This window comes from Carassius auratus, unplaced genomic scaffold, assembly GCF_003368295.1.
Source record: "Carassius auratus strain Wakin unplaced genomic scaffold, ASM336829v1 scaf_tig00001658, whole genome shotgun sequence".
NCBI classification, from domain to species: Eukaryota; Metazoa; Chordata; class Actinopteri; order Cypriniformes; family Cyprinidae; genus Carassius; species Carassius auratus.
In genome coordinates, this window is record NW_020523378.1 from 203078 (window position 1) to 222275 (window position 19198).

Here is a 19198-nt window from a genome sequence, read left to right on the forward strand (position 1 = left end):
AGAAAAGTTTAAGCCTAGGGCACAACTCCGCAATATTTTCTTGTTCTAGACTTTATAATTTGTGCCATAGGCCTCCAAACGTTATTTATTTTTTTAGTTAATTGGTTAAGTTAGTTACTTTCCCAAATTCCAGATTCCATGTCCCCTTTATTCCAACAGAGTCCAATATTCAAATAGGAATGGCCACTAGATGGCACCACAAACAAGAAAGAGATAGTGAGTAGTGTTTCAGATGGATAAACAACCACAAAATATGAAATATGTATACAGTTAATGTATATGTGTCAAAATAATAAATAATTTACACATGATATGCCTCATACACAAATGAAAGAAAGTATGTATTGTGCAGTATTCACAATGCAAATGCGAATACTGTAGTTGAACTATAAAACGAGCAGTGTGAATATTCATTGAGTCTTTGATGAGCCTCAGAAGTGATTCGTGACACTCATCCGTTTGTTGTCTAGTTTTAACACTTCTTCACTTGATTAACGACTATAGCAGTAGAATATAAATAATTTGATTAGTAATTGAATTAGTCTAAAGCAGTCGTAAACTGGGGGGTAAAACAGGAAAAGGAAAAATGATTGTTAAAGGATATTTTATAGCTATATTTCTATAAAATAAAACCTAAAAAAAATATAACAAATACATTAAATGATATATTTCATACTTAACATAAATTATAAAACACACGGAAATGTATTTATATATTTCACAAGAACTTCATTAAATAGAATTCCTAATAAATTTCGCCATTAAATTAAGACATCTATTCCCCAAAAGTCTCTTCTCGCATAAATGTAATGAAATGCCGATGGTGTCCCGTGTGTCACCCGTCAGCCAATCAACGTGCGCGTGTCCTCCCACACACACACAGTCCTCAGCTCCCAGCTTCATTCTTCTCATCAGCGCGCACTCACTCAACTCATTCAAACTCAGCGTGTGCCGCGTGAATACGAGCTGCATGTGTGCCAACTGTTGAGTAAAATGACCTGGGACAAAATAGCAGTCTTCTTTTTACAACTTTCATGGACAGTCCTGCATGTCACAGCCATTCACAGACATGACATCTATCCATATGGGGTGTTTTACGGCGATGCTACTCTGCAAGCAGGGGACGATGAGACCTCTAAAGTGATCACGCTCACCAAACCTATGTACTTCTATGAGACGTCCTTCAATAACTTATATGTGAGTACATCAAACGTCTAATAATTGTTGTTGTTGTTTTGTAGCTGCTTTGCCTTTATTTGCCTTAAGAAATCTCATATCTCTCTGGGAATATGGATTAAACTGTAAAAATAAAAATTAAATTTTTTGTTATTTAATGTCTGTATAACTTGTGTTAAGAATGTACAATTTTTTCTCATAATTTAAACGTTTTCTTTAAAAAGTTAAATGTAAGTGTTCTTTTTTATCGTGAATTAAATTCAATGTGGTCAAAAAACTTAAGTGAGCTTATTGCTGTAAGTTGTGAATCTGATTTGATTCTATACTAGTTATAAGAAACCTGACCCTGAAATTAGATCGTTATAGACTTTTCTCGTTCTGTTTTGTGTCTCGTTCCAGGTGGCCACCAATGGAATCATCTCAACTCAGGATCTTCCCATGGAGAAGCAGTATGTAGATGACGGCTTCCCCACCGACTTCCCCGTCATCGCCCCCTTCCTGGCTGACATTGACACCAGCAAAGGAAAAGGATCCATCTTCTACCGGCAGACGGAGTCTCCTACTGTTCTGAAGCGGGCGGAAGCGGATGTCAAGAAAGGCTTTCCAGATACCACGTTCACACCAACCCATGCCTTCATTGCAACCTGGGAGAATGTGTCCGCTTACGACGAGGTCACCCGTAGCTCTAGACCATCCAATCGGGTAAGAGAACTGCTTAGAGCGCTAATAAATGTGACCCTGGAGATCTGGCTTTCCCTGAGCTCCTTTTAGGCTGGGGTTATCAAAGCTGGTCATCTGCTGTCTGTCCTAATCTCAGGCCTAGAAGGTATCAGAACTAACAATAGCGTCTCCCACTTACCTTGATTTTACCTGCCATTCACACAGAGGAACAATTGGTGGGATTGAATTACTCCTGATTGTCCATTTCACCACAGTGATTAGGTCTTCTCAAAACCTCACATACCACAGAAATGCATGGGAAGGTTTTAGATGATTAAAGCCACAGTGTTTCTCAGGGGTCTGATAGGCTTTCTGAGTTTCATTCAATGTAGTTAAGACATCAAGCACATTACAGGAATTGTTTATTGGACTAGTGCAAACAAAAATGCCCTAAAATCAAAAAAATATTTATATCAATATTAATTTTTCTATTAATGTAATAAATAGATATTCAATAGCAAGTAAAATATAACAACGTAAATATAAAATTGTTTTTAGGAAAACATTTAAAAAAATGGCAATACTAGTTTAATTGCTATGTGAATTAAACTTACAAACATAACGTAAATGCATAATGCATAATACATTATATATAGCACTCATTTTCTCTAATATCCATCAGAATAGCCCTAAAATCATTTATGAATCATGATCAACCAGCTGGAGTTGCTTTAACATTAGACACAAAATCTGATGGTAAATACTAGTGCATTAACGTCTTTTTAAAATAAATTAAAACCTTGTATTCAGTAAAGACATTTGAAATGTTAAAAAGATTTCTATTTCAATTACATGCCGTTCTTTTGAGCTTTCTATTCATGGAAGAATCCTAAAAGAAAAAAAAAATGTAACCTCTAAATTTTGAATTCTAACAATATTTTACAGTATTGCTGTTTTACTATATTTTTGATTAAATAAACGCAGGTGAGCATAAGAGCTTAATGTTTCAAAAATATCATTTAAAAAAATCCTACCGACCCAGACACAAATATTTTATGCTGTAAAATATTTATAGGCACAAAAGCTTGGTTTATGTCACATTCAGACCATATTTTCCCATGAGAATACTTGAGTTTATAAATTCAGGGATGTTACAGGGGTCTACAGTTGTTGATTGGAGTGATTTCAGCTAAAATGGAACTTCTGGTGTTTTTGGTGTATTCTAATGGGCATTAATGAATGTCTCATTCTTCAAGTCTCTAGTGCACAATGCTCATTCGGATCTCTCATCCAGACAGCTGAGCAGAAACAGCTGCACTGCTCATGAATTATCATTTGTTACTCATTAGTTCCGGAAGCAGCATTTCTTCTCATGTTTGGGTTGCATAAGGCCATGTTCATGTTTGCATTCTCAGAGTAAATAAATACTATCAGGAATTTCCCTCTATCTTTTAGGAATAATCTCTGTGGCACTGGCTCACATCTGGTGGATGTTCTGATAGACTTTCAGAAAAAGAACAAAGCTAAATAAAAATAATAAAAGCCACTATTAAAGTATAAACAGTATTATGTTACAACGTATCATCACAGTCAAAGCTAAATGCCACAAATAATATACTACTGTAAATACTAGTATTGGCATTCAAGCTGTCATAAAAATAGAAACTACTCATTTAGATGTTTAATAGTTGTGTAAATTAGCTCAATACTTTTGGCCTCCTGCTGTTTGGCTCTTGCAGGGTTACTGGGTGGAAAGTCAAACCGCAGTCATCTTTCTTGACTAAAGAGTTGCATGCTTTTAGATCTATTTACTTTCTTAAGCAATGTTTGCTTACTAAATGTTACTTGATTGCAATAGAAGAGCTTTAGGCCAAAGGGCTTGTTTGAAGAAAGCACATCCTTGAGTTGATTTACTACGTTTCCGTTTAATCTCTCCACAGAGAGTTTGCCGAAGCTCAGGGGGTCTAAATGGTGAAATCTCTGGATGATATCTTATGTTTGCCTTTGGGATTGAAACTACTTTATCTAGTCTTGTGTCTCCTGCAGTCCACCACATGTCTGTCTGTCTGTCTGCAGACGTCTCATGGACTGAAGAAGTAGAAGCTTATGGAGGTCATACTCCATGAATGGAGGACGCATAGTAATGGTTCAATTTTAAAGTATTCAGTTTATCATTTCATTAAAAGTACTTTAATGGCACAATTATATTTGCATACATTATTGCAGAAGGATTGTGCACAAAACTAGTTATGAAATAAAAGATAGAAGGAATTGTACAATAGAATAATACAAATAAAAAAGGAAAGACTGCTAAAGCTGCATTTATTTGATCAAAAACACAGTAAAACAGTAATAGAGTGAATTATTGTTAAGTAATATTGAAGACTTTATATTTAAGCTTAATATTTTTGAGGAAACTGTGATGCAACACTATTTAAAAACTAAAAGTTCAAATGAATTATTTTATTAGGCAAGGATGCTTTAAATTGATCAAAAGTGATCGAAAGACAGTTAGAATGTTGTAAAAAACTGTTCTTTTGAACTTTCTATTAATCAAAGAATCCTTAAAGAAACTGATATTATGGTTTTCAAAAATTATAATGTGGCAAAAAAAGCAGTTTTTTTTAATGCTGACAATAATATTAACCATTATTAATAAGTGCTCACTTTATTAGCATATTAGAATGACATTAACATAAAAAAAATAACAAAAACATTAAAAAGCGTAATTATACTAAACTTAATTTATATATATAATCTAAAATATTCATTTATCAAGACGTTATGAAGAAAAAATATTGTAATAATGTTAATAGAATTGTTGCTCTGATGGTGATGGTTACTGTAATAGCATTGATGTAGTACCATCTCAACTCCATAGACCCCTTCATTGTGGGGTCCTAATTCTTCTTTTGGTGCTGTAACATCTTTAAACAATCTTGTTTATGGGTGTGTTTCGCACTGCTTCAAGGCAGTGTGGTCCCGCAATTAGGAGTTTGAAGCTGAAGGCAGCAGGGTTGGGTGAGGGGATCCAGGAGGGATGCATGCTGGGGAAAGGGTCTGCCCGAGGCTCTCTGAAAGCCAGATGCAGCATTGTCTCTCTGGAATTGGGGGGTTGTTTTGTGGAGGTGATGGCACCACTCGGGGACAGCTTGGATTACTAAACACAGGAGAGGAATTTCACACACATCCTCTGTGTGTGTACGTGAGAGACTGGAACGGGGGGGAGGGCTTCGTAATATCTGTGTTGAAACGTCATTAGGATGTCTTGCTAGAAAAACTTACTTAAAGGGATAGTCCACCCAAAAATGAAAATTCTGCCATTATTTAATCACCCTGAAACCCGTATGGGTTTCTTTTTCTACGAAACACAAAAGATATTGTGAAGAATACAGGTAACCAAACTGTTTCGGTTCCCATTGACTTTTTGTCCATATAATGGTCAACCTTAAGTCAAATGGAACAAATGGAAACTGTTTGATAACCAACATTCTTCAGAATATCTTTTATGTTCTTCAAAAGAAACAACGTCATAACAACATGAGCATGAATGATGATAGAAGTGTCATTTTTAGGTGGACTATCCCTTTAGATCAACATGATATCCAAACAGACCCAGTATATACATAATAGACGTTTCTTGTCTTGTTGGGGAACAGTATATAATTAATATGAAGTTATTTAGAATGAACTAATGCAAAATGTAAAACAACTTTCCCCATTTTTGCAGCAGATGAACCAAGCCTCTCGCATTTCACATGGAAATATGTTAAATTACATTACATTATGATGTAAAATGGGTGGCAAACAGCCTTATGTTGTTTGCAAGTTTTTCAGTCACAGAAAAGGATAGTAAGAAACTTTAGAATCAGTGTTGTAATTGGTTTATTAAAACTATTAAAACAAATAAAATAAAAAATGACAAATGTTTCATTAGCAACTACCTAAAATAAAACATGTTTAAGGTGAAGTTCTAAAATTACTCAAATTAAAACTAAAATAAAAATAAATTAATACTAAGTAGAAATATTTAAATATAAATCAAACTAATAGAAATTATAAAAGCGTAATAAAAAAACTTAAGCTGTAATTCACACACACACACACACACACACACACACACACACACACACACACACACACACACACACATATATATATATATATATATATATATAAAAGCTTATTCAGAATATTAATACATACTGTATATGCTATAATAGTGTATTATGCTATGTAATAGTATATACTAAAATAACATGAGTAACACTAAAATAACTTGACTTGGCCAAGGGTGAACTAGGCTCCTAAAATGTTTTTAGTGATCTGTTAAATGCAGTAAAACTAGGTGTGAAAAACAACAAAAGGGTGCAAGAGACAGTACTAAGGCACATTTGGTGGGCTTGTAAAATCAGTGAAGCTGTTAGAAACACCAAATTTGGATTTCAGCTGAAGCTCTAGATGGTAGATGTTTTCAGTGCTGTTTAATATATACAGGAAACAAATCTCTTTTAGAGACCACTTTGTCTAAAAGTAAGGGGAAGGAAGTAAACTATTTTAGATAGATTTACAGTATATGATGGAATATTTACAGGTGATATGTTTTAAAAGTTGTATTACCTTCTAAAGTTCTGCACAGATTCTGGATTAATGGTCTTCTCTCTTCAAGGTAAACACATTCCAAGTGGTGCTTGCGTACAACGAGAGGGATACTTACGCACTCTTCCTATACCCTGAGGATGGCCTGCAGTTTTTTGGGACACGGCCCAAGGAATCTTACAATGTCGAAATTGAGCTTCCAGCTCGAGTGGGCTTCACCAGAGGAGAACTGTCCTTCCTCTTCTTTTCCCGGACAGAGGGGCCATACTACAGCGTCACCAGCGATGAGCAGTCCGTCAAAAACCTTTACCAGTAAGCAATTACCATTTTAAAAAGGGGCTTTGTTGAAATAAAAAAAAACTTTTTTCTTTTGGAAATAGTACAGAAAATTACTCAGAAACTAACAAAAATGTATTCTATTATTATAAGATTGTTATTAAATGTTATTAATTTGTTTTTCATAAATAAGCGATTAATTGCATACAAAATACAAGTTTTTGTTTTCCTAATATATGTGTGTGTGTTCTTTATGTATTTATTATTTATATATAAATACACATACAGTATATTTTGAAAATATTTACATGTCTATATTTATATGCATATAATTTATATGATAAATAAATATATTTTTTATATAAACAACATATTTTTCTGAAATATATACATGCATGTGTGTGTATTTATATATACATAATAAATATACACAGCACACATACATATATTATGTAAACAAAAATTTATTTGGATGTGATTAATGGTGAATAATGGTTTGACAGCACTAATACAAATCTAACTTAACATAAACATTGTATTTATACACTATATTATATTATATTATAAATGTTACAAGCAGTTGTGCTGAATTTTGTCAAAACCATGATACATTTTTGTTCAAGATTGTTTAATGAATAGAAAGTTGAAAAAATGCATTTATTTGAAGTCTTTTGTAACATTATGATTTAATATTATAACTCTCTTCAGAAAAGGAAACATAGGAGAGCGTGGAGTTTGGCTCTTTCACATTGGAAACAGATATTCCTTCCAGAATGTCGTTCCTGCACAGCATGAGGCTGTTTTCACCAAAGCTCCCCCAGTCCTGGATGCTGTGATCCCTGATGAAGACTACACAGACAACGATGAGGAAGAGTATGATCTCATCGATCCGGACTTCCAAGATCCCACCACATCGGAGTATCTTGAGCCAGAGCAAGACTCCTCAATACTGGAACGTCTCAACCAGGAGGTGCCCCTTGGTCAGTCTCCTCCTCAGCTCTCAGAGTCAGGTCCAGGCGAGTTTCCTCAGCCGGATCACCATAATCTTCCCCCGGAGGACGTGACCCAGCCCCAGCGGCCATTACCAAAACACGCGATCCTGCAGGTGTACCCAAACAGTGTGAAGGATGTCCCACCTTCTGGTGGTCAAGTGTTCAGTATTGAGGAGAAAGTGAACTTTGACTCTGGAGGTGTGTTCCATAACCACTACTGAAATATATATCGAATTAACCTTTTTTAAGCACCACCCTAAAAATGTCACTAACCTATCATACTTTAGAAACTGTTGCCATCTGCCATATTTGCTTATTTCTGATGTATGCTACTTAGATGTTTAGATACCAGTGTTGTTATTGTTAACTAAAAGTAACTAGTTTTAAATTTTGATTTAAAATTTTAATTGTAATTTTTAAATTCAAAATGAATTTTCTGTGATTGAAAAAAAATGAAATATGAAAAATAAAAAAGCTAAATAATAAAAAACTAAACAAATGGCAAAACATAATTTTTTTTAATTATTGTACTGTAAAAAAAGGTAAAAAAATGTATTATTCAAAATATTATTTATAATAATAATAATAATAATAATAATAATAACAACAAAAAAATACATAGAAAAAAGTACAACCTAAAATTAATACAACTTAAAATCTAGTAGTTTAAAAATAAAAATAACTTAAAATGTTTTAAATGATAAAAAATAGTATATAAATAATACTGAAATAACACTGTTAGCAATTATCAAGTAGTATATCAATAGTTATTATACACTGAATAATATATAAAAAAAATGTATCACTTAAGACCACTTTTAGCTTTGCAAATTAAAATATACTTTAATATTTGCAAATGGACACAAAATTTGCTGAGCGTTTACACCAACGAAATCATTTATTTTTTTCTCTTCCCTCCAAAACACCATTAATGGGCAAATAGAATTTCAGTTAAATACAAAAACTTTCAAATTCCCTTACATGGGCATGCATGCCAGAATTATTATTTGATTCATATATTATTTGACTCAGAATTTTGACTTTTTATTATTCAGTATTATCCATCTAAACAATTTGGAAAGAGCTCAAGATTGTGGAGTAGTTAACCTATGACTTATGACTGAGTTTGACTTTACTAGCCTATTAAAAAGCAATTTGTCTCTCTTTCCGCTCTCTCCTGCAGTGATCCATTACTCAACCGATAATAAAGAGACATGTGAGCGCTTCCAGCAGCAGTGCAGTCAGAACGCACACTGCACAGACTATTCCACCGGCTTCTGCTGTCACTGCAACTCAGGATTCTACGGCAATGGCCGTCACTGCCTGCCAAACGGTAAGACTGGGGCTGTAAAAAGAGCCGTTGTAAAAGCTACACATACTGTAACATGACCTTGTTCTGAAAGTATGAACAACATTTGCAGTGCATCTCTTGGGATAGATTACCAGTGTTTCTCTTTCCAACAGACTATTTTTAAGAGTAAAAATGTATATTTTTGTAATGCAAAGGAATTTGCTGATAAAACTTTGATTTGGCATGCACTTTTAGGTATACAAATTCCAAACAGTTATTTTTTTGTCAAACTTGGTCTTTTACTGACTGCTTCACTTAGCGTGCCGAGTGGCTGCTAATTGTCTGTAATTGGTGAACGCTTGTGTTAACTGGCTGCGGTAATGCCCACAACTTATTCCACAGTCTTTTTATTAAGAGTTGTGGGAGGTTTTATGTCGGAAACACTTAGTCTTTTGGAAAACCTGAGTGGATTTCCCTAGTGAATCATTCGGCGGCCCTCATGGGGCTTGAGAAACAGGATCTTTTCAAGACAATGACATCACATTGGATTTGTATGACTGTAATTTACCTGTGAACATCGACTCCATGCTTATGTGTGAAAGAAATCTTGAGCCCTGTTTCAAAGTCAAGTCTGGCTCGTGCTGAATGACAGACATTTGTGTCTGAGAGAAAATATGCAGTGGAAAAGCTTTCTCAGCTGTTGGATATGCATGTGTATACAGTAGGAGCTTTGTGTGGCCGGTGAGAGAGGTGGTGTAGAGGGAAAATGATCCAAAACCACTCTGAAACAGCTGAGTAACAGGAGAAATTGTAGCTTTTGAGAGCAGTTTGTAGATTAAAGAAATACCCCCCCAAAAAATAATTTCTTAATGGGGTCATTTGATGTGGCATGCACTTTTACAAGTTGTTTGAACTGAAATGTGTGTTGGCAGTGTGTGTACACAAACACCCTATAATGAAAAAAATCCACCCAGTGTTTTATTTTTAGTTATGTTAAATAATTTCCCCTTTCTCAAATCGGGGCGGGATCAGCAGAGCTGATTAGCATTTAAAGAAACATGGACTAAAACAGGTTGCTGAAAACAGAGCTGATTTTGACGAGGTAAAAATTGTGTCTTTTACACTACCATTGAGAAATTGTAACCACAGTATGTTATAGACTCCCTGGGTGTTTTTAAGCACAGCTGCTTTGTTTATCAAGTAAATGCTGTATTGCTGCTGTTCTATAAGCGCCACCTGCTGTCAGAGAGTGAATTTGCGTTCTCATAAAGCCCATTTGCCATTTTTGTTTTATGCAGATGTTTATTGTAGTATAATTTCACAGAGCTAAAGTCAAACCATTCTGTTTTTGCTTCGGATTTTGAAATTAGACAACATAATTTAGTTAAAAAAACTGATTGCTCAATGTATGCAGCATCTTTGTTTGGATTGTGATTAAAATACAGTGAACCTCTCTTATCTTAAATGGAAGCTCATAACAGGCAAAGCCTTTATTTGTTTATATGAAGAGATCTTAAATCAAATTTTGTAAAAAAAAATTGTCAAAAAATCATATCATGAAATCAGTATTGTGAATCGTATCACATTGTGAGTTCAGTGAATCATCACATCCCTACAGCAAAAGCATAGTCTCTTAATCTACCATGAAGGTTATACTTATGCGATATTCCAAGTTTTCTAAAGCCATATGCTTTTTTTTGTGAGAAATGCCGTCCTGTAGCTCACACTTTTGCAAAATATTATAACTAAAACTTTCTAACTTGTAGATTGTAGATTTTTTACTTGTAGATTTAAAGGAATAGTTCATCCCAAAATTTAAATATGCTGAAAATCCATGATTAAAAACAGATTTGGAGAAATTTTGCATTAATCACTTGCTCGCCAATGGATCTTCTGCAGTGAATGGGTGCCGTCTGAATGAGAGTCCAAACAGCTGATAAAATCTATCATTAAGGTGTTTTTAACTTCAAACTGTGGCTAAAATATGAGACCTAAAGTTGTGTTTATTTGTGAAGATTATCTTGATGAACAAAATGTGTAAGAATCATAAACTTTTGTTGGTCACAAAGCTTATTTTCTGAAATAATCCAAAATCCAAGGGAAAAATCCTATTGACTTGTTTGTCAGGGTAGTGCCCAAAAATACATCATCCCTATAGCAATATATTGTTTTTGTATACATTTCAGCACATTTAATCCTTATTTTAACCTCTCAGATTTATTTCTCAACTCTGTAATTTAGATTTTTGGTTGATTACAATTTTCAACTGTCATTTTTGATTTTTATCGCCATGTTGTCCTCAGGTGCTCCTCACCGTGTGAATGGAAAGGTCAGAGGGACTGTACTGGTGGGTGGCACAGCAGTACAGCTGGATAGTATCGACCTACATGCCTACATCGTGGTGGGTGACGGACGAGCGTACACTGCCATCAGTGAGGTCCCAGAGCCGGTGGGTTGGGCCCTCATGCCCGTGGCACCCATTGGAGGTCTCTTTGGTTGGCTCTTCGCCCTGGAGCTGCCAGACAGCCTTAATGGCTTCAGTATCACCGGTGAGGCCGTCATGTTCTCATTTTCTACTTCTTTCATGGTGTAGAATGTTTGTTAAACATATGGCCTCCTTCTGAGAGATTTTAGGCTTAGATGTTTTGTTCTCGCTAATAGAGTCCCACAAGGGCTTTGCTAGTCTGATATTACTCAACCACTTCCCCTAATTTAAATCAGGTGCTCCGTTATATAATATGTTTTCACTTTGTATGAAAAAAGCCTTTTCTTTTTGAACAACACCTTAATGTTCATCAAGCACCATTATAAGGGTCACAGCCCCCATCTGGATCTTATTTCTTGATATTTGTTTGCAGTAAAATGAGTGAGCAACAGGACTGCTCTTTAACGACCTTTAATCATGTTGAGAACCAACATATGTGTTTCGCAGGTGCTGAATTCACTCGCTATGCCGATGTAACCTTCTATCCCGGTAACCAGCGTCTCAGCATCGTCCAGACAGCTACGGGTTTGGATACCCAGAACTACCTCAATGTGGACACTCATTTACAGGGCAGCGTTCCCTTCATCCCTCCTGGTGCCACGGTGCAGATGGAGCCATTTAAGGACACCTACCATTATTATCCTTCATGTAAGTTTTGGAGGAAGAATTTGGGGAATAAATATATCTGTACATCTTTGTTTCATGACCCTGTTCCAATTTCAGAATGTTTTTCCTGATTGAATTTTTATATTCTGTTTATGTTTTACCAGGGCTGTCAATAGATTACATTTAAATGAATCTAATTAATTACACAATATGTGACCCAGGACCACACCCTTTAAGGTTGTCCAGAATAAGTCCTTAGCATATACTATAACAAAGGATCAGTAAGATCTTTTTTATAATTAATATTTGTGTTCAGCAATGGAAGTAAAGACATTTATAATGTCACAAAAGATTTCTATTTCAAATCAATAATGTTCTTTTAAACTTGAAAAAAGAATCCTAAAACTATTGAATCGCAGCTTCCTTAAAAATATTAAATGGCAAAACAGTTTTCTATGTAGATAATAAGCAATGTTTTTTGAGCACCAAATCAGCATATATGAATGAATTCTGAAAGATCATGTGACACTAAACATTATTTTACATTTTAATACTATTTTATAATATATACAGTTTCACTGTATTTTTGATCAAATACATTTCTTGGTGTGTATAATTTTTTTTTCAAAAACATTAAATGTTGTATCAACCCCAAACTTTTAAATGGTATAAATCATGGGCTTGTGGAGAATGGATAAAAAAAGAAAAAGAAAATGTAAGACTAAATGTAAATGACTTCTCCCGTCTCCTCTACTTCCTTTCAGAGGAAGCTGTGTCTGATCTAGATTCCCCGTAAATAAAAGCGGTTCTCATGTTGTCGAACATGAGGTTGCTTAACAATCAAATCCTGGGGGATTTTGGGTCTAGAATTAAAGCCCAAAATTTGCTGTGAATTGCTTTTTTCCAAACTCTTGCCTTTTTTCCTTTTCTCAGTGATTACCTCCACATCCGTGCGTGAGTTTACAGTCACGTCAACTGAAAATGGAGCAGAGACCCACACTTTCCAGGTCAAACAGAACATCACATACAGAGACTGCACTCACGGGCCCCGCAGCCCACTGGAGACGCTGGAACTGAGAATGGAGCGCATATTTGTTATGTACGTCAAAGAAGAGCGCATCCTTCGATATGCCATCACCAACAAGATCGGCCCTCTTGGAGGTAGGCTGCCAGCATACAGAATGAATATCCTGATGGAAAAATCAACATTTCTTATGTTGTTCTTTTTGATGTGAATGTACTGATGTCCCAGTCAGGTGTGTTGAAGTCAGGATGAAATGAAAGTAGCGACAGATCTTTTCTTTCATATTGTGATGTGCATTGTAACCATTTATCATAAAAAGAAAAAAATATAGGACATGCATTAGTTTTTTACATCAGCTGTTGATAGGATTTTGAGAAATGGCCATGGCCAACCAGCTTCACCGACTATGCTGGTGAACACCATAATTGTCCTGCTCCATCTGCTGGATCAGCACTTACTAATATAAACCAGTTTGTACAGGCATGGAAATGGCTAGCTTGTTTGCGCTAGATGTAAAAAATGTTTTGCTTGGAAACATAAGAATGAGGTTTCTAAAGCAAAATTTTTTAATTCATCAGGATCTGAATTTTTTGTAATTTGTTGGTCTCAAAAAATACTGGAATATCTTTACCAATGGTAAAGTGCTACATTTGTGTCTAATTAATTATTCATGAGCGTTGTACAATTACAGCAAGGTTCACATGCTGATCTTGTATTCTATTTGTTGTTATATTTGCTTGGTTCTTGTTCAGTGTTTCAGAAGCTGATTTACATTGTGACACTTTCACCATTTGACAAGCAGTTATAATAAAAAAAATTCAAACTCATTAAAATGCTAATAAGAACATTAAGAAATAATTCTGAAACATTTTTCAGAATATTCAGGACCCGACTTTAGACCTTCATTTTGAAACCTAACTACCCACGACTAATTACTAACCCAGGGTGAAATATGTTACAAGATAGCCTAGGATTATATAAACTCAGGGTTTGTCATTACATCAGCTTTACAGTTTCAAGTGTGTGAAAAGTCAATCTTTTGTTTATTTTGGTGCCATCTTCCAAATTTTTGTGGAAAAAAAAGAAAAATCTGCATAAAATCTTCCTTCATTGGTCTGCCTATATATGGCCTCCTGTTCGTCCTTAGTTTAGACCGCCCCTTATTTTTGGCATAGTTTCTTTATTAACATGCTGACTGATGTGGCAATGAGATGTCTGGACTCAAGCCAATGTAAGTCTCACACAAGACTTACATTGGCTTGAGTTCAGCTGTATTCCCATCATGTAAAATAGGAGGTTTAAGATAAGCACCCCGAGCCACCTGCTGCTTTCTACCACCGCTCAGAACTGCACTTTAAATGAACTATGTCTGTGAAGTGAGCCTGTGGCATTTTACAGGTCTTTGTGTGTGTGCGGTTTGTAACAAATAACTTTATTCCCTTAAGGAATAAATCAAATGTTTCTGTTTTAGCCCCTCAATATGTTACCTTGTAAGGCTGTGTAGTTCCCCAAAGAGGTTTTTTGTAGGTGCTTTGTATGGCCCTCTGATTCCTGGCTGGTGCTATAGACGTTGACTTTAGGATGATAAATGGGGTTGGGATGAGCATATCACCAGCTGTGTTGTATCTAGTCAGTGGGAAGAATACGATCCAGTTTCCTGAAGTTGCACAATCGTCAAAACCTGATGTGACCTTCCTTCCGTTTGCAATGGATTTCTAGTTTATATGTAAAGGTAGAACATCCCTGCATTGCATTATAAAGAATTTACTCATCACCCTTAGATGATAAACACATAAACTAAGCCTCATTTTTAATCAATTAATAAATACATTCATTTTTTCATTTTTAAATTGGATTATGTAGGATAATAATGTCCATTTATTAGGAGCAAATTGTTGGATTTTATGGCAAATAATAAGATGAACTGTGGTTCGTCACCTAATGTGTTGTTTCTTTGCCAGATCATGCGCTCTTAGAGTGTTTCGAATTGTTGAGTACTATCTCCAGATGATGTGATATTTAGCCTATATAGAAGGGTTGATGAATCTCATACTGCTGTTATTATTAAGTTCACTCAGACAAAGTATTCATAACAGGGTGGTGGGTAGAGGAATAGTTGTGGAGTGATGTTGTGGGAACAGAAGGACACCCTCCGGAATCCCTGAACCCAAGAGAGCCATGCACGTCCTCTGGCCGAGGCTGAAAACACAGCTGCCGCTGTCTGTCCAGTGTGTCCGGCACAACTGACGTATTGTAATTAGAGCAGTGCTGACACATCTCAGATATTAGATTAGACTGAGGTGGATTCACACGCTTAAATGTGACCCTGGTTTTCAAAACCAGTCATAAGGGTCAATTTTTCAAAGTTTCGATTTACACTTCATCTGAAAGATGACTAAATAATCTTTCCTTTGATGTATGGTTTGTTACGACAAAATTTGGTGGAAATACAACAATTTGAAAATCTGGAATCTGAGGGTGCAAAAAAAAACCTCCCTTAAATTTGACCAAATTAAGTTCTTAGCAATGCACATTACTGATCAAAAATTTTGTTTTGATATATTTACAGTAGAAAAATTACTAAATATCTTACAGGAACATGATATTTACTTAATACCCTAATGATTATTTGCCATAAATAAAAATCAATCATTTTGACCTATACGATGTATTGTTAGATATTGGTACAAATGTACCCGAGCGACTTAAGATTGGTTTTGTGCTCCAGGGTCACATATGTGACCATATATCATGTCATTATGGCCTTGCTGGCTGTGAATATGAAGAGCTGGGTCTCAGTTCTCAGTCATTTCAGACCAGCTGTTAGTGTTTCATGTGGTTGATAATGTTTTTCTCCTGGCAAAGTCAGTTCACTTGGTGGCCATCTTGGTAACACCCTAGAATCTTGTTTCTCATTATGCAAATCCAGCTCTTATCTATGTCTTCCAAGTTTGACATTTTGTCAGTTCATGCATTCCGTGGGAATCAAACCTATGACCTTGGCTTTGTTAGCACAATGATCTAATGTTTGAGCTACAGGAATGCTTGAAACAATGTGATCACGCATACATCGATGATGCACCAAATCAAGCTGTATTTTCCAGGCTGGTTAAACTAATTTCTATCAAAAAAAATTTTAATAAATAAAATTTTTTTGAAAATAAACATTATATACAGGATCGAAAGAAAAAATTCTACTTTTTAAAAATCAATTAACCATAAACATTTAAAATTTAGAACATTTTAATGATTAAGCTGACCAAGATTTTTTAGTAGCTTGGATGGATGTTGATCTAGAAGCATGACTTGTTTAAATCAAATGATATATGAGTTTTGGGTTTGTTTAGCTGATATTTTAGAACAATGATGGTCACTGTGTTAGGTCAGTCAATCGAATTCAGACGTGATGACACACGTGCTTACACCTTTAATAGGTCTGAGCTCCGAAACCCCCATCACACACTCTTGAGATAAGTATTGTTTTGTGAACTACACAAGGAGTGCTTCTCTCCCGTTTGCAACTGTAGTTTCCCACCTGGTCCGTCCAAGTCTTGTGTTAACCAGTGCTCCACCCCACTGGTGTGCCGCTGTCCCTTTAATTAGCACAAAGTTGAAAAGAACCCCCCGACCCACTTTGGCAACGTTTGTCCTGTAGTTTTCCCCTACTTCTGCCCCTCCCCTGTGGAGTTACTTTAAAGGGGACCTTCTTTCTCGTTCTATCTCACTTCAAACAAAAGTCTTCCTGTCTGCCTTGTGATAATGGGCCAAATTGGTCTCTTGCCTGGGGTGAGGAAATCAAGCTGTTTTTAATGTGAGACGAGTAGGCGTTGGGTGGGGGTGAAGGTGGTCCACTTGGCCCAAGGGTCCCAACAATGGGTCCCTGATGGTAGGCCGTATGGGTATGAGTACAATGAAGTCCTGTTGTCTTGGAGTAAGAGGTTTGGTAATGGTGTGTGAACCACCCTGATTTTTAAGACCTTTTTAAAGATGGTGTGTTCCAGGTCAAGTACTTTGACCTCCAAGGTCAAATTTAAAGACCATTTGAAATCGTGTAGGTTTGTCAGGAAGAAAAGTGTTCACACGTCTCCATGTTAACACCTTTGAATGCATGTTTATCACAAAGACCATCATTACTCAAGGTTTTATAACATCACTCAGAATAGTCACGTCTGTTGGATTCCCTCTGGCTGTGATGGTTGTAGTAGTAAAGTTTACACAGCTTTTTTTTTAAAAAACTAATTTGTTCCTTTTTAACGAAGCCTCTACTTGGGATGTTGATTTTGGCCTGAGGTTTTAAAACATCTGCAGTGACTCATTCATCAGTGAGTCACATTTCCAGTGTATGTTCCCCATTGGAGAGTTATTTTAGTATCTTGGATAAACAGTAATGCAATCAATCAGTATTATAAACTGCTTCAAATCACTATACACAGAGATTCGGAAAGGGGAAATTTGCAGCGATACCATAGAAGAACCTATTTTGGTTCCCTTGAGAACCTGTCGGTAAACAGTTCAAGGAATAATTCACCCCAAAATAAAAAATCTGCTGGAATTATACTCTCCCTCAGGACCTCCAAGATGCAAATGAGTTTGTTTCTTCATTAGAACAGATTAGGAAAAAAACTAGAATTACATCACTTGCTCGTCAATGGATCCTGTGCAGTGAATGGGTGCCGTCAGAGTCCAAACAGCTGATAAAACCATCATCACAATAATCCACAAGTAATCCGCATGACTCCAGTCCATTAACATGTTTTGAAGCAATATGCAACATTTTTCTAACATTTTTGTCACTGTCTGCTGTCAGTGTTTTTTAAAAAATAAGTTGGTTCTGAAAGTGATTCCAAAAACATTGTTCCTCTGTGTCATTATCATTATAGCTATGGTGTGGACTTCCTAATTCTCTCAGGATTACTTTACTGTTATCCTCCTTGGTGTGAATGTGCCTTAACTAATGAACTCTATTGCCCCCCTTTTATAGAAGTGCTTCACTTTGCCTTGCTTTCTATGGGATTGATCCCGCTGAGATCCACGGACATTACATAAGAAGTTATTTGTAGTGACATTAGCTCAGTTTGTTGCATTCCTATTTCTAATTTGCTTGCCTTCACATCTTTTCTCAGCTGGAGACCCAGAGCCAGAAGATGTAAATCCCTGTTACTCTGGAAATCATGACTGTGACACAACTGCTCAGTGCGTGCCTGGCGAGGGACAGCTGTTTTCGTGCCAATGCGCCACAGGTTACAGAGGCGACGGTCGCAACTGTTATGGTAAGAGAAGTTATATGGAAATATCTCCCTGTGCAAACACACACACACTTGAGCTGTAAATTCAATTCCAGGTCCTTGACACTCTGTTTATTCATTCGAGGGTCTGGAATACTTTGGGAATAACCCAAAAGCTTCATCTTCCTTCATTAGAGCCATGCATCTGTGTAACATCAACATTGCAGGTCGTTCAGAAGTGGGGTCATCATCACCACTGTAGTACATTAGCACGACCAGACGTTTCCTATCCAGTGAGTCAGACGCAAAGTAGAGGAAACCCTCAGTGAATCATGAATGTGCCCAGGGGTCTTTCCCCCCATCTGCTGTCTCTCATCTTCTTCCTCCCACTGTTACCAAGCCAAACAACAGAAAGACTAAACACTCTTTAGGTGGAATGTGGGCGATCTATGGGCTTGCGGTGAGTCTTGGGAAGATTTGTAAGCAAAGACACATTGCTGTGGCATTTCTGTTTGAGCTGCACATGCAGAGGCCACATCCTCAGCTTTAAGCTAGTTTGGGGGGCTCAGACCACCTGATATTTCCTCTTTTGAAGAGGGGGGAGAGCAAATCGCATCTCCCCTCCAGAAAAACTCCGTACAGATGTGCATTTTTTTTCTTGAGACCCTTATTCCAGATGATATTTGACATAGAGACTAATAATGTCTGATTTGAGATCAAATTGTGTTCGATTCTGATTAAATGATTTGGTTGAACTGATTTACAAAGCAAAAGAGAGCTTTTAGCTGTTGGGCTGCATAAAGAGCTATTGAAGGACTGATCACAAATAGAATGTATTGCAATAAAACTGCAAGTTGGAAAGCG

At 36.2% G+C, this 19198-nt stretch overlaps 1 protein-coding gene across 1 annotated transcript in view; it reads left to right on the forward strand.

Moving 5' to 3' along the window:
- Nucleotides 1–903: 903 nt before the first annotated feature.
- Nucleotides 904–19198, forward strand: part of nid2a (nidogen 2a (osteonidogen)) — a 42900-nt gene continuing 24605 nt past the window's right edge. Inside the window, exons 1-9 of the mRNA XM_026242586.1 lie at nt 904–1197; nt 1576–1878; nt 6506–6747; nt 7420–7901; nt 8887–9036; nt 11298–11543; nt 11927–12127; nt 13019–13246; nt 18233–18379. Coding sequence (XP_026098371.1) covers nt 994–1197; nt 1576–1878; nt 6506–6747; nt 7420–7901; nt 8887–9036; nt 11298–11543; nt 11927–12127; nt 13019–13246; nt 18233–18379 — 2203 coding nt within the window. The 5' untranslated portion in view covers nt 904–993. The remainder of the gene's footprint in view (nt 1198–1575; nt 1879–6505; nt 6748–7419; nt 7902–8886; nt 9037–11297; nt 11544–11926; nt 12128–13018; nt 13247–18232; nt 18380–19198) is intronic.